The 13,378-nt window shown below is 43.4% G+C and overlaps 1 protein-coding gene across 2 annotated transcripts in view; it reads left to right on the top strand.

Moving 5' to 3' along the window:
* Positions 1-1,619: 1,619 nt before the first annotated feature.
* LOC141917568 (WD repeat-containing protein 7) overlaps positions 1,620-13,378 on the top strand; it is a 132,928-nt gene continuing 121,169 nt past the window's right edge. For both annotated transcript variants that reach the window (XM_074810868.1, XM_074810867.1), the window contains exons 1-2: positions 1,620-1,740; positions 12,557-12,728. In XM_074810868.1, coding sequence (XP_074666969.1) covers positions 12,570-12,728 — 159 coding nt within the window. In that variant the 5' untranslated portion in view covers positions 1,620-1,740; positions 12,557-12,569. The remainder of the gene's footprint in view (positions 1,741-12,556; positions 12,729-13,378) is intronic.

Raw genomic sequence — 13,378 nt, 5'->3', positions numbered from 1 at the left:
CATGAGCAAGAAAAAAAATCCCTACTCCCATCGTGATATAATGCCGCCTGACTTTGACCAACATTGGCTTCAGGAATTTATTATTACAGGACAACTGGAGAATCTCCATTCTCCCAGCTGAAAGTAATTCACATGCTAAATAGGCTGCTGTTACAGACAGGCATCTGTTCTTCTTGGATGACAGGGTACCCTCGCTCGCCTGCCAGCAGTCATGTGGCTGGCTGTCATTTGCATATCTCTGTACAGATGCATCGATATATCTCAGCATTACTTTTATAATCAAAAATAACGTAGTAGCAGTGTTCATCCATACTTTTATTTTGCACAGTTGAACTGAAATTGCTTACTAATTCAACAGCAATAAAAATTTGGAGTTGCTTTGTCTGTAGGGAACTGGCGGCGTGGAACGTATCTGATACCAGCCCCACACAGGTAATGTGTTATGTACCACCATACAGTAAAGCAAGTTGTGAAATAATTTCACTATTCTAAGTACTTCTGGCCAAGAGAAAGTGTTCTCTCTAGTTTCAACTGCAGAAATAATTTTCCCTTTCTGTCCTAAACAGCTGTGATGTACTGACGTAGACTGCTAAACAGCTGATAGGAAACAGAAAACCACCGCTGAACTGCTGTTAGCATCAGCATCTTTGATGATTTGTGTGTAACTAAACCCAGTTATTCACACATACAAAAGGCTAACAGTAGAAAGGTTGGTTTGGTTGCAAGGAAAATAAAGAAATAAAGCCAATAACCTACCACACCTTCTTAGCACGGTCCATTGCCAAGGCCCAGAGAACAGATCCAGCTTACCTTGCTACCTGCAAGACCTCTGCTTGGTTGGAAAACGCACCGGGTAGGAATTCCCTTAAAATCTGCTAACTTAAAAATTGCCCTAGGTTTGTTGTTGACTAGTTTTTGTGACATTATGGGGATGACACTTCTCTTTTGCAGAGAGAAATTACATGCAGGCTTTTTTCTCAGTTTCCTGATGCTATGTTTTTTTTATAAAGCAAAGGGTGGCAACAACTGAAAAAATTAGGAGGCATAAATGCTCAGAAGCAGGAAGGGGAAAATAATAGATTAGGGGAATGTTTGTATTAGCCACGTTCCAGGATAAGCTAAGCAAAACCAGAAATTAAACCCAGAACTTTCTCTACCCGGTTTTGCAGTGTCATCACTCACAACTCCACAGGCTTCCTACACCCCGCAGGTGCTTCTGCAGAAATTTCATGCCGAGCAGGCGCCAGAGAACAGCATTTTCCTGCTCAGACCCGGCCGTATTGCCACGATAGTGCCTTACAGCTTCTAGGACTGACGAAACCCTTCAGTAATCCCTCTACACGAGTTATTCCTCACAGCTCGCCCCGGCCCCGCCACCCGGCCGTACCCGCCTCGCCCTCACCTGGCCCCAGCCCCGCCGAAGGGCCCAGCGCGGGCCGCGCCCGGGCGCCCTCCCACAGGTGCCCCCCCCCCCTTCCCCTTCCCCTTCCCCTTCCCCTTCCCGCGTCCCCCTCACGCAGCCGCCGCAGCGGAACGGGCCCGCTCCGCCGCCCGGTTTCCATGGCGACGCCGGCTGTCTCTGCCTGCCGTCAGTCACGACGGCCGGGGGCTTTGCGACAGCGGCGGTAGGAGTCGCGGCAGCCGGCGGTGTCAGCTGGGCGCCGCACCGGGCGCGGACGAGGCAGCGCGGCGGGGGCGCGGCGCCGCCGGGACCCTCCCTACTGCCCCGGCGGGGGCCAGGTGAGTGCCCGCCGGCTGCCGGCCACCCCCGGGCAGGGCCCACCCTCTCCGGCCGGCTGGCGGGCAGTGCCGGTGCCCAGCGGGGCTCGCCGCCAGCCCCCACGCTGCCCCGGCCCCCGGCGGGCTGGCGGCCGCCCTCAGGCCCCGGCGGGAGCCGCCATGTTGTGCGGGAGGGGGCGGGGGGCGGCCTGCGGGCTCCCGGCCCGCTGAGGCGGGGGTGGGCCTCGGCGGGGGGCGGATAAAAGGGGAGGGAGGTGGTGGTGCGCGGCAAGAGGGGCAGCCGGAGTTAGTGCTGGGGCAGCCCCGCTCCCTGCCGGCCTTCCGCAGCGCCGGGGGTCTGGGGAGACCGGGCCGAGGTGGGCGGTGCCGCCCCGGGTACCGGCTTCGCCCCCCCCCCCCCCCCCCCCAGCTTCCGACGCCTGCGGGTCTCGAGCTTTGCTTCCAACAAGTGTCAGCCTGACCTGGGCCCCCCGCGGGCTCTGTCACCCTTGGGGGGGGTCGGTAGTAAGTGACCGGTTGTCACCGGGGTGGAGAGCTCTCCCTCTGCTAACGGAAAGTTACCGAAGGAGCCACTCTTCACACAAACATCATCCTTTGTAGGAACCTAAATCGCTTTTAACGCCGAATTTCTGTTCCATCCTGGCCTCTCCACTCAATTTCCTTCTTCTGTGACAGCCGTGACATTGCTGTTAACTAGGGGTGGGATTCGGAGTTGACTTTGCAACTGCTTTGGATAACTGTCCTTCATGTGATCGTGACAGGTTCAAACGGGAAAAATTTATGTGGATTTAATGTGTCATCAAAGTAAGTGCCAGAAGAACCTGCAAATGGCTGTCAGAGGTATCTATTAACTATAATGAAGGATTTAGAGTCCCAAATTATTATTTCCTCCTTGTTTTATAACCTTATATATATACAGGTGGGTTTTTTTTGGGGGGGATAACCAATCTTACCTTCATATCATTAAGTACTTTAAAATCAACCTTCTGTAGCCATTCCCTCAGCTGGGCCAAGGGGCAAGCAATAATCTTTCATTGGACTGTCATTGCCACCTGAAGGTTAAGGAAGAGCTTGTGTCTTAACGAGTTACTTTTCCATTTCTATTTTGCAACACAAGTTTGTATTTGTTGAACTTATTTTTGATCTTGAGTGTATTGGGAGGGTTTGACAGTAACATTTACAATCCTTTTATTTAGATTAATATGTAATGGCCCATTCAAGACCTAGAGCCCTGTAACAAGTATTGTCTCAGGGTGCTTGAAATACATGTTATATGATGTAGTCCTGCAGTTTGGAGATAACTGTTACAGATAAATTGACTTGGGGATGCAGCGGTCCTGGCTGCACAGCGTTGTGGAGAAGCTCCTGATTTAGGGGAAGAGCAAAGGCTTGAGGTGATGAGTTTGGAATCAACAGAGTACATGGGGATAAAAGAAGGTCAGGTGCTATTAATTTTTCAATCCTTGATCAGCATAATGAGAAGGACCGTCTGGTTTGTTAGTCATTATTACCTGGATTGAAATCACCTTCTGATTTCACATGAGCTTCAGTGTGGCCTAATGGTTTTGGCCAAGTTCAGAAGAGTGGGTTAGTTTTCTCCTCCAGTGTGCTTGGTTTTGTTTTAATGATAAGGTTGGTGAGGTCAGTGTGAGTATTCATAGTAGTAAAATTAAGTAAGCTGTGTTTATAAAACTGGGGGCTTTGAAAAGCCCTTGCACCTCTTGGTTCTGTAGGGGTAGATCATTTCTCCTGGATAGCTGTTGGGGTTTTGATTTGTGTATACTGAAACGAGTAAATCTGAGTATAGAATGAACATAGTTGCCAGTTGAACTCCCATTTTGTTTGTGTGTGCATGGGGGGGTGGCATAAAAACTGCTGGCTTACCTAGCTTTTTGCTGCAGCAGTTCCTTGACTTTGCTGTCATCATGAACAAGCTGGTTCTTGATGGCACAGCTAACAATTTATTGCATGCTTCACCTGTTTACTTATACTAGTCTCTGAAAAATCACATTTTTTAAATACTTCTTTTTTTTATAAGTAGTTTTTAGCATAGTGTTGCCATAATCTTGTTGCAGTTGCAAATCAGAACGGTGTGCTGTTAATTGGACAAAGTATAAAGGTACAGTTATCATTCTCAAAGTTTTGTGTTCAGTGCTTATCAGATGCAAGCTGAACTGATAACGGTTTGCTGCGTGTGTCAGTGTAAGACCTGACCTGATAGATTGTTTTATAGTATTTTGTATGCTGTAGGTATGGTTCAAAATTTCTTCTGGCTTAAGAAAATTAAAATTATTATCTTTTTAAAAGGTTTCTCAGTTGGCTGGATTTACAAAGGGCAAGTTGTGCATAACCAACCTGACGGTCTCCCAGGAAGAGATGGCTGGCTCGGTGGATGGGGGGAGCAGCGAGCCAGCCTCGGCGGTTCTGCGATTCTAACTCAGTTGTTAGATTAATGATAGGTTAAGAAAGCAAAAATATTTTGCATTTGATGCTTTTGTAGTGATTCAGAATTAATTCCAAAAGACTCTGAAAATTACTGACAGACCTTCAGAAACAAGCAGAATTTAATTAACATAGCAAACTTTAATGACCATTTGTATTTAATAACAGGACTCTTTCTTTATTCACCATCTGTTTAAAGAAAGGTGTGATTTTCTAAATATGTGGGTTGTGATCATGGAAGGTTTCTGTAACTTTGGGTAAAGCACTTAATTTTCTTCTCCCTACCTCATTAACCTATTCTCTCAATCCCCAAGTATTAAATAGAAAAGGTCATTTGTAATTAAATCTAAAACATCAGATTTTTATAAAGTGCATTGGATTATTCAAATGGCAGTCATGATGTCACAGAAATGAGCCTTTACCATAAATGTCTGATTGTCTTTATGTAAATGGTTTTAGGAGGGGTGTTACAATGCTTAACTAATGTCTTTTTGAATGAAAGATTCTGTATGCGTGAAAAATATTAGGCATAAAAATTGCTGTTCCCTTGAAAATATGCAATCCCCTTAGAAGGTTTGTCCTGATGTCATGGATGGCAGCCATCTCTGTACTTGTGGCAAATCTGAATAATAATGTAATTTAAATTCTGCTGAAAATACAGAAAAATGGCATTAACATGTGGTAAACATTGATAGGGAGAGGAATGATTTATTCTTAACCTGTCTGAGTTGCTTTGTTTGAATATAAGTGCGGTTACGTTTATTTAAAAGCAGATGTTCATTTGGCAGCCTTTAATGGTTCTGTTTGGAGCTGTTACACACTGAGAGCATATTTGGTAAAGAAACAATCAATTCATAGATGGGTTTTTTTGATGGATTCTTTTAGCGTCCACACATATCCTAAGATTAATTCTTTATATGCGTGTGCTTTAATTGAAATAAATGTGTTGGGAACGAGCTCTTCTTGGTGTTTGCTGTGCTCTGTTAAGACAGAGGTAGATTTACTTATCTTTCTATTTCTTTCCCAAAAGACACCTTTCTCCTGGCCTCCTTGTACCCTTCCCGTGTACCTGGATCCGTCTGCCCCGGGAAACGGGCTCAAGTGCAGCCCGGGGCTCGCTGTGCTCCGTCTGGGCTTTCTACTTGTGCAGTCTGCAACATCCTTATCCACGCTCCTTCCTAAACCCTTCCTCGCGTATCTACCCGCTGAAATATTTGAGGGCAAGGAAGTCTACGTACGGATCAGGTGCTGTACTGGCCACAGCTGTTTCTCTTTCCCTGCACCAGGGCCTGGAAACACAACCAGCTAGAGGATCACATCCACTTGCTAGTGGCAGGCACAAAAGTAAACTGGTGTTACTGTCCCAGGGCAATGCAGAGGGGAAAAGTTGCTCTCACTAGCTGCTGGGCTTCCTACTGTAAATTAATTTTGGTTGGGGGCTTTTTCTGGCTGTAGAAATCCTTATTATGGATGTTGTTTCAGGGTAAATAACTGGAGGCTTCCAAGGTTTAATGAGGCTTCCCATCGTGACTGAAAGTTGTGGGAAAACTTGAGGAAATTGCAAGTAAAACGTTTCTGTTTCAGGAACAGTTTGTATACGGGTGGAGGAAGGTTTTTTGGATTTTTTTTTTTTTTTTGCTCGTCTGTTGCTGTCACTTGGAAAGATAAAAATATATGCCAAAACCGGACGGACGGGAATGCTAATCATTTTTTGAAATACTGGAATTAGTTTCCAGGCGTGAGTTGTGGCAGAAGGTAATAACCCATATGATAAATGCTTTGAGTCCTGCTGCGGTTTGTATAGAGAATCTTTTCGTTAAGGTGTTATTCTGATTTGCTGCGTATTAGGTTTATTTTGTGTGACAGGTGAGGCAGAGGACCAGAAAAATTGTGTGACTCTCCCTTTAATCTGTTAAAGAAACAGTTGTAAAGCTCTCTGACCGTGCATCTGACCTTTGCCTTTATACCTGTGGCTATCCTACCTGGTCATTCCCCTGATTCTGTTGAACAATAAGCTACTGGTAACTTGAAAATTTTCTTTGCATCTGCCTTGTACCTTCATCATCGGACTTTGATTTGAAATTACTATTATGTTTTCTGATTGTAATTTGGTTCAGTAAGTTAGCTGTGAATAGTTTACCATGGCTTACTGGTCCTGAAAGTGCTAGTTAGTGATTAGAGGACTATGGCTTGATAAAGATGTTTACAGGAGTCTTTGATTCAGTGTTTAATGCTTTGTACTTAAGAAATCAGTTAATAGCTTTATTCAAGTAGGAATTTATCCCAGATTATTAAATTTGCCTGAATACCAGCCTTAAGCAGTGAAGTGGAAAGAGTCACTTAACTATTTTACCAGATTAGCATATTTTTTTTAATTTTTTTGGATCATCTGCTAATCTAAAGAATCAGTTTCTCTTTAAGCACAGAGAACACAACTGAGATGTATGTGTCCATAACTCTCACGGACATATTTTGATGATGTTGCAGACCTAGTAACAAAAGCATGAAAAGGGTACTCAGTGCCATTTCTGCTTTGGGTTTCACGGGGAAGATAAAAATCCGTGGGGCCAGACAGTGACGGATGTGGCTGGGAGCCCGCTCTGTGCGGTCGGAAGGTCGCGGTGATGACCGTGGCGAGTCCTGCATCTGAAATGGCACGTGGCTGGGGGCACGAGGGGCTGGGCAGCAGCTTTGCGGAGAAGGACCTGGGCGTGCCGGTGGGGGAGAAGCTCCTTGAGGCCAAGAGATTTGTGTGCCAGGCTGTGTGAGCACGGCTGTAGCCAGGAACAGGAGAGGAAGGATTGCGAGGCTGCGCCGCAGTACTGCGGACGGTCGGCGGCTTCCCAGGGCGGGGAAACCGTCGGCATGTTGGAGGGATCCCATGGAGGGCTGTCGGGGTGCTCCAGCGTTAATGGAAAAAATAACCACATTTATTTTATATTTTTCTAGTCATTGCATCTAGCGAAGCATACCTGCTCCTCTGGACTATTCTGGGACCGCCTCAAAGACATGGCAGCTGTTATCTGCTGGGGGCGATGTGCAAAGAGCTGGTGGTGTTTAGAGGGAATGCGGGAGATGGTATGGGTTTGGGGTACCAAGGGGAGCCTGTCAGGATTTGGGAAGGGACTGAAGACGAGGGGCTTTGTGACTCCAAAGGTGTGAGTGGAAGTAAGTTCCGAAGGCGCCGCAAATGATAGCGATGCTCTGATTGACATGGCAACTCCCACCGTAGGAAAAAGCAAATATGAGATCCTTTGTTGTGGGGCAGAGGACGAAAAAGAGAGGTTCCACTTTGTCAGGTCTTTTCCCACATCCCTGCATCTGTGTATTTACTGTCTGAGAGAGGTAATTTGGAAGGGAAGCAAAATAACCACAAGTATGCTTTTATACATACATATATTTATATACACGCATACACCCCCACATACATACAATACCACCAACTCACTCTCTTACTGGGTGTTTGGGGGAAGGAAACTGGGACTCTGGCACTTGTGGAAGTGATTGAGAAAAAATTAACAATCCCAGGGGAGGCAGAGGGGCATTAAGCAGGAAGAACTCTACTCAGTTTGATGTCTCCTTTTTCCAGTTCAAAGTTCCAGTTCCCTTTTCTGCAAAAATAGTTTATTCTAGAAAGATACACGTAACTAGAATGTGGGATTTCATTTGTAATGACTCACTGCCTGCTTTGTGACCGTTTGTCAGCGGTACAGTGTTTACTTGCTGCTGTAGTTTGTCATCATTGATGTAAAAAAAATATTGATTGTTTACAGACAATAAGTGAGTTTTGGTTTTTGCAGGGGATGTATTTGGTGTTGGCCAACGGTAGAGGAGGGTTGTTCTTTGTAGACTGAATTCTTCAGCTGTTAAAATGAACTTGTGGTGCTTTCTGAAAATGAAGTTTTTAATGAAGGCATTGCGGTACCATAATAAAAAACTAGAAGGAAAGAGGTAGTTTTTCTTTTTGCTCTCTCTCTCCCAAGGGTTGATATGAAATATTCTAAGAATTTGGTTTCTCTTAGATTGAAGGTTTGAACTGTGAATATCTGTAAGCCTTTAGAGAGTATTTTGCTGTTAATGTTTTCAGTGCTTTCTCTCATGTTTTTTCTGCATGGAAAATATATATTAGGTTACTTATATGTGCTAATACTTTTGTGTGTTGTAATATCCTATTCATTCCTTCTGAAAATTGAGTTTATGTGTTTATAGTGCTGTCGATTTTAAAGTTTTTATAAATAGTTCGGAAGGGCATTAAACTGACTGCAAAATGTCAAGGAACGATTTTGTGCCCTGGTAGGGGAGCTTCTGTATTTATTCAAAAGTGCAGCCGTTTGCATCCCTGAAACAATCAAGTGACATGTAAATACTGTGACTTGGTCCCTGAACTGTGAGCAATAGGAAATGAAAGGAATGAGAAGAGATTTTGATGTTGCTTATCAGTGTTTTTACGCCTAGATTTTTTCAGCTCTGAAGTTATTGGTGGATTGCTTTATTATCCATTAAAACTTGCTGCATAGATGACTCCGATGATCAAATACCATTTACTGTCATGAAAAAAATCCTTGGAGGAAGTGTGGCCAAACAAGTACTTGTGAGATCCCTGCTAAACCGGGCTGCCTCCCAGTTGGAGTGAGGGGGTGCTCCGGGGGTTACCTGCAGGGCTGCAGTGGTGGCATCTTTTGGGATTAATCGGGGCAGTTTTGTGCTTCTAGTGCACAGCAGCGGAGCTACTAAACGGAGCTTTTTGCAGGTAGCGAGGGAAGAACAGTTTGTAAAGAATGTTGTACCTTGATTGATATTCGAGGGCTTTAATATATTTAAAGCAAAGAAATTTCCGTCTCTCCCCACCTTTCCTAGTGTGTCCTTTATCTTACTTCATTACAAAAGTTGGGTGGTAAAAGAGTTAAATAGGTATTTTTGTTTGTTTTGGTGATTTTTGTTGTTGTTTGCGATTGCATTTTTTTGTATTACATCTCAACACTTCATTTCTGTTCTTCACTATATTTTTATGGTTACTTCACTCTTAAGTATTTTTAGAATCATAGCTCTTAGTGAGATCACCATATTTTTAAAAATTAAGTTCTTTTACAGTGCTGTATTGTGATCATCCAGATAGAACAATTGATCCATTGCGTAACAATTAACCCTCCATTTGCAGGCACCTTTTGCAACTAATTATTCCAGGGTAGCTTTTAGTATGTTGCAGTAGATTTAAATGCTTGATTGTTGGTCTTTATATTTGTTCATTAAATAACAACTCTGACTAAAATAAGTAGTTGTTAATAAAGATAGTCCAATTGGATGCGAAGGAAGAGTTGGCATAAAATGGCACTTCATGGTAAGTGAAATTACTGGTTTTACGATACAGGTTTTGTGAAGAACCATAATACATCTCTCGCTTTTCAGAACTTTGAGGCTTGGTACACCCCGCTGGCCCTGTAAGCTGTTTCACAGTTTGTAATACTTAGCTATTCATTGTTCTGCTCTTGCTGTTCTCCCTTCCCCCATTTTTCCATGCACACTATCATGTTCGATTTCTCCGACTGCAGAGGTTGGTGCTACAAGGAGTATAGGCAGCATTTGTCAAAATTAATAAAAAACTACCTTCTTGTAGCAATTGCATTGTAACTTTTATATAGATGAGAGATGACTTTATGTTGAACTCCATGTAGTATAGTAAAACCCAGTGTTTTGAAGCAGAAGGTATTTTTGATGCAGAAAGCGCTGGTTTAAGTGTGGGAGTTCCCCCAGAATGGCCAGGGTAAGGTGGGATCAAAAGGTCAAGTTCGTGGTTGGTGCAGGCAAGATCTCTGTTGTTGCCTCCGTTCCTGTCAAGTCTGAATTTGTCTCAAAGGGGAGGCACTGAACCTTGCATGATAGTTTTCAGTGGAACTGGAGATTATTTGCTTAAATTCCCGCAACTCCCGTGGAAGTCTGGAGCTGGTGCTTGTGCTTCCTTTGAGAAAAGGGCAGGTGGGGTTGTTGGGCGTGTGGGGTTGGGCAGCAGCGGGTCAGCATGACTCGACCCGATTGCTCGTTAGTTCCTTATAACCATCGCCGTTGCCTCGTCGGAGTATCGCGGGGACACGGAGGGGAACTGTGCTTATCGCAGTGGGGAAGTGGAGTCGGAGTGAACCTTACTTAGATTCAGGATGACCTTTATTTTTCCTCTGTCAGAATTCGGAATTTTCTTCCCTCTGCTGAAGTGCTGTAAAATAGGTTTACATATCTGGGAACAAATGCAAGTATTGCTGGATTGCTTAAGCTAGAGAAGTATGTGTGTATCTATGGAAAGACAGGAAAATGGGCATTTTAAAAATATTTCTTCAGTGAATTCTGCGTGTTTGGTGTGCTTATAGTTCTCTAAATCAGAAATTCTGCTCTGGTTTGAGCTGTGGTAGCTTCAGAATATAAACCTCCACAATTAGTACATAAGGAACACTTACTTATTTGGCACAACCATTTCAGCCATTCATTTATCACAAAATGCTCCAAGCAATGACTTTCCATAACTCAAACTTTTACTGGAGTGGAATAGAGTAACTCCTACAACTCTGATCCAGAATAAGAGACTGTTAAGAAAATGTCAGTCATTCTTGACATACTTTCTCTGCTTGATGGCTACATTTACTATATTTCAGTTGTTTTGAGAGCGTAATAGTAACTGGAATAGATCTCATGTATGTCTGGTATAAACTTGTCGTTCGTACAATCAAAATACCACTTAAGTTCCAGTATTTTTATTTATTAAATGCAGAATATACCCCAGAAGTATACCCAAACTGATCATGAGGTCAGTTGGTTACCCGAAAAGCAAAAGAAAGTCTTGTATTTAGTTTCCTTTTCCTGTGCTGGACTGTCTGGTGTTTCTGGGTGCGGGCAGGGGGTGCAGGCAGAGGTGCAGGCAGGGGTGCAGGCAGGCAGGGAGCCCCCAGAGCTGCTGCTTGCACCTGCCTTTGCCCCCCCGGAGAGCTGACCATATGTTGACAGGCTCTGTACAAGCAAACACAGGTTCAAGGATCCTACTTAATAAAAACACTTTAAGTGGTTGGCAAGCTCAGAATGTTGCTAACAAAAACAGTGGTTTGTTTGGGTGTTTAAGGCTTGTGCTAACCCTCCTAACTTTTCTATTACTACAACTTCAGTTTCTGTGATGTTGTCTTTCTCTCTCAAATTATGACTGAAACGTGTTTGTTGTTCTGTTTCCCAGTCACCAAGAACATTTTGGCTTTGTGACGTATAAAAATTTATCCATGTTATTTGTGTCTATATATTTATAAGATATTAAGTATTGCTATGAAGATTTCTTGTTGGATAGTGGCCAGAATCTTGTTCAGGTGGCAAATCATGGTGAGCAAAAGTACCTTCAGACATTAAATAAGCACATCTAGTGCTACTGTAGTTCAACAAGCTTCTGTCTAAGTAGCTGAGCGGTCAGTTGTTGCTCTCTATGTCAGCTGTCGCAAGATCATCAGCATCAGAATGACCGGATTACACGAGAGCATCAGCTTTTGTGCAGAATAAATAAAAACACAGCTTTTCTTGAAGGAAAGGTGATGCTGTGGGTGGTGCAGGGGTCACAGGAATAACTGACGTGTCTTTTAAATCGGCTGTTTCTACTTTCAGTTAGCTGTTATTTGTTTAGTTAGCCTCTTTTAGCTGTGTGTGTGTGAGGGTGAATGAACTATCAGAGTCAGCGTATGAATTAAGGAATGGCATTAACCTTGAAAAGGTTTTCCACCTCTAATTTCACCTAACGCAGGGTACTAGATACTCCAACGTAAATATAAATTTACAAAAAAGCTACGTCAGCATGACACTGTTCTAACAGAACAGTATTCTTGAGAAGTGCATAGTCGTCTGTAGGAACCTCCAGAGCCTATTTTTGACTAAGGGCTGTTGCTTTTGCAAAGGGGGATGAACTCTACTACTGGGCGTATGATAGCTGCTGCACCCTGGGACTTAAAGCATTTGTTACTTCAAAATTACTGTATAAAGAGTGATTTTTAGCAAAAGTACTGGTGTGCGTAGGGAAATGCCACTCTGAAAAGTGCCTTTTGCAAAATGTGTAAGAATCAAAATCGTAAAGTTATAATACTACCACAGTTTGCTGTATTTTTCAAGTGACTGTTTCAAGAACGTTATTGAATCCATATATGAAGATGAAGGCTTTCCCTGATGCGAGGAGAGGAGAGTTTGTATACTGTAATTTATTTAAGAATGGCATATGTGGTGACTGTTCCTTTTGTATAAAATGTTTGTGAAGTCACTTCAGACTAATTTTTTTAAGTTTCTATGAGGATAAGGACAGGCGAAGTGCAGGGCTGGCATACCCACTGAGCCATAATATTTCTTTTCTTGATTAAATTGACAGGCGTGAAAGCAAAATGGCAGGAAACAGCCTCGTTCTGCCTATCGTCCTGTGGGGCCGTAAAGCCCCCACGCACTGCATATCCACCCTGCTGCTCATGGAGGACACATCGATGATCGTCACGGGGTGCCACGATGGACAGATATGCCTCTGGGACCTTTCTCTAGATTTAGAGGTAAGACTAAAGTCTAAGCTTAATTTCTTTGCGTTTAAAGTGCGTATCTCGTTGCCAGTGTGATTTTATTCTTCGATATTACAGACAGTCTTCAGTTCTTTCTACTTGTCCTCTCTTCCTCCTTCTTGTAAGGCCTGGATCGACACGACGTACTTCCCGTAGTGGATATTTCAGATTAGAAAGAGAGCTTTTTCCTCTTGAACTTTGTTGCTGCTCCTGCAGCAATTTGTTTAAGTAATTATTTCCTCTTTTCAGGAGCTGCTCTAAGCTAGTTGTGACTTTCAACTTTAGCTGCTTAATATTGTTTTGTGAAAATGGATTCCAGTCATCAGAGGACTGTACTTAAAGAACTTTTTAAGGTTATTTTATTCAACCATTTTTTTCCCCATGAAAAGCGTAAGAGAAAATAGGCTAGCAGCAGAGATGAAGGTTGATGATTAATTGTTTTATGCCAGTGGCTGCCCTGGAGTTGAAATCTTCAAGTGTCTATTTTGGAATATGATCTCGCAGTTTGCCTTGGTACAAAGAGTTTTAAAAACTCTTGGAATGCAATAGCAGAACAATCCTTTCTTGCAAAAAAAAAAAAAAGCAGCATGCTTCAGGAAAAGCTGATACTGAATACCTAAAAATCTCAGTGTCTGTGAGTTACC

The sequence above is a fragment of the Strix aluco genome, chromosome W, assembly GCF_031877795.1.
Source record: "Strix aluco isolate bStrAlu1 chromosome W, bStrAlu1.hap1, whole genome shotgun sequence".
Classification (NCBI taxonomy): domain Eukaryota; kingdom Metazoa; phylum Chordata; class Aves; order Strigiformes; family Strigidae; genus Strix; species Strix aluco.
The sequence above is the reverse complement of the archived record's forward strand: the minus strand, read 5'-3'. Positions and strand labels throughout refer to the sequence as shown.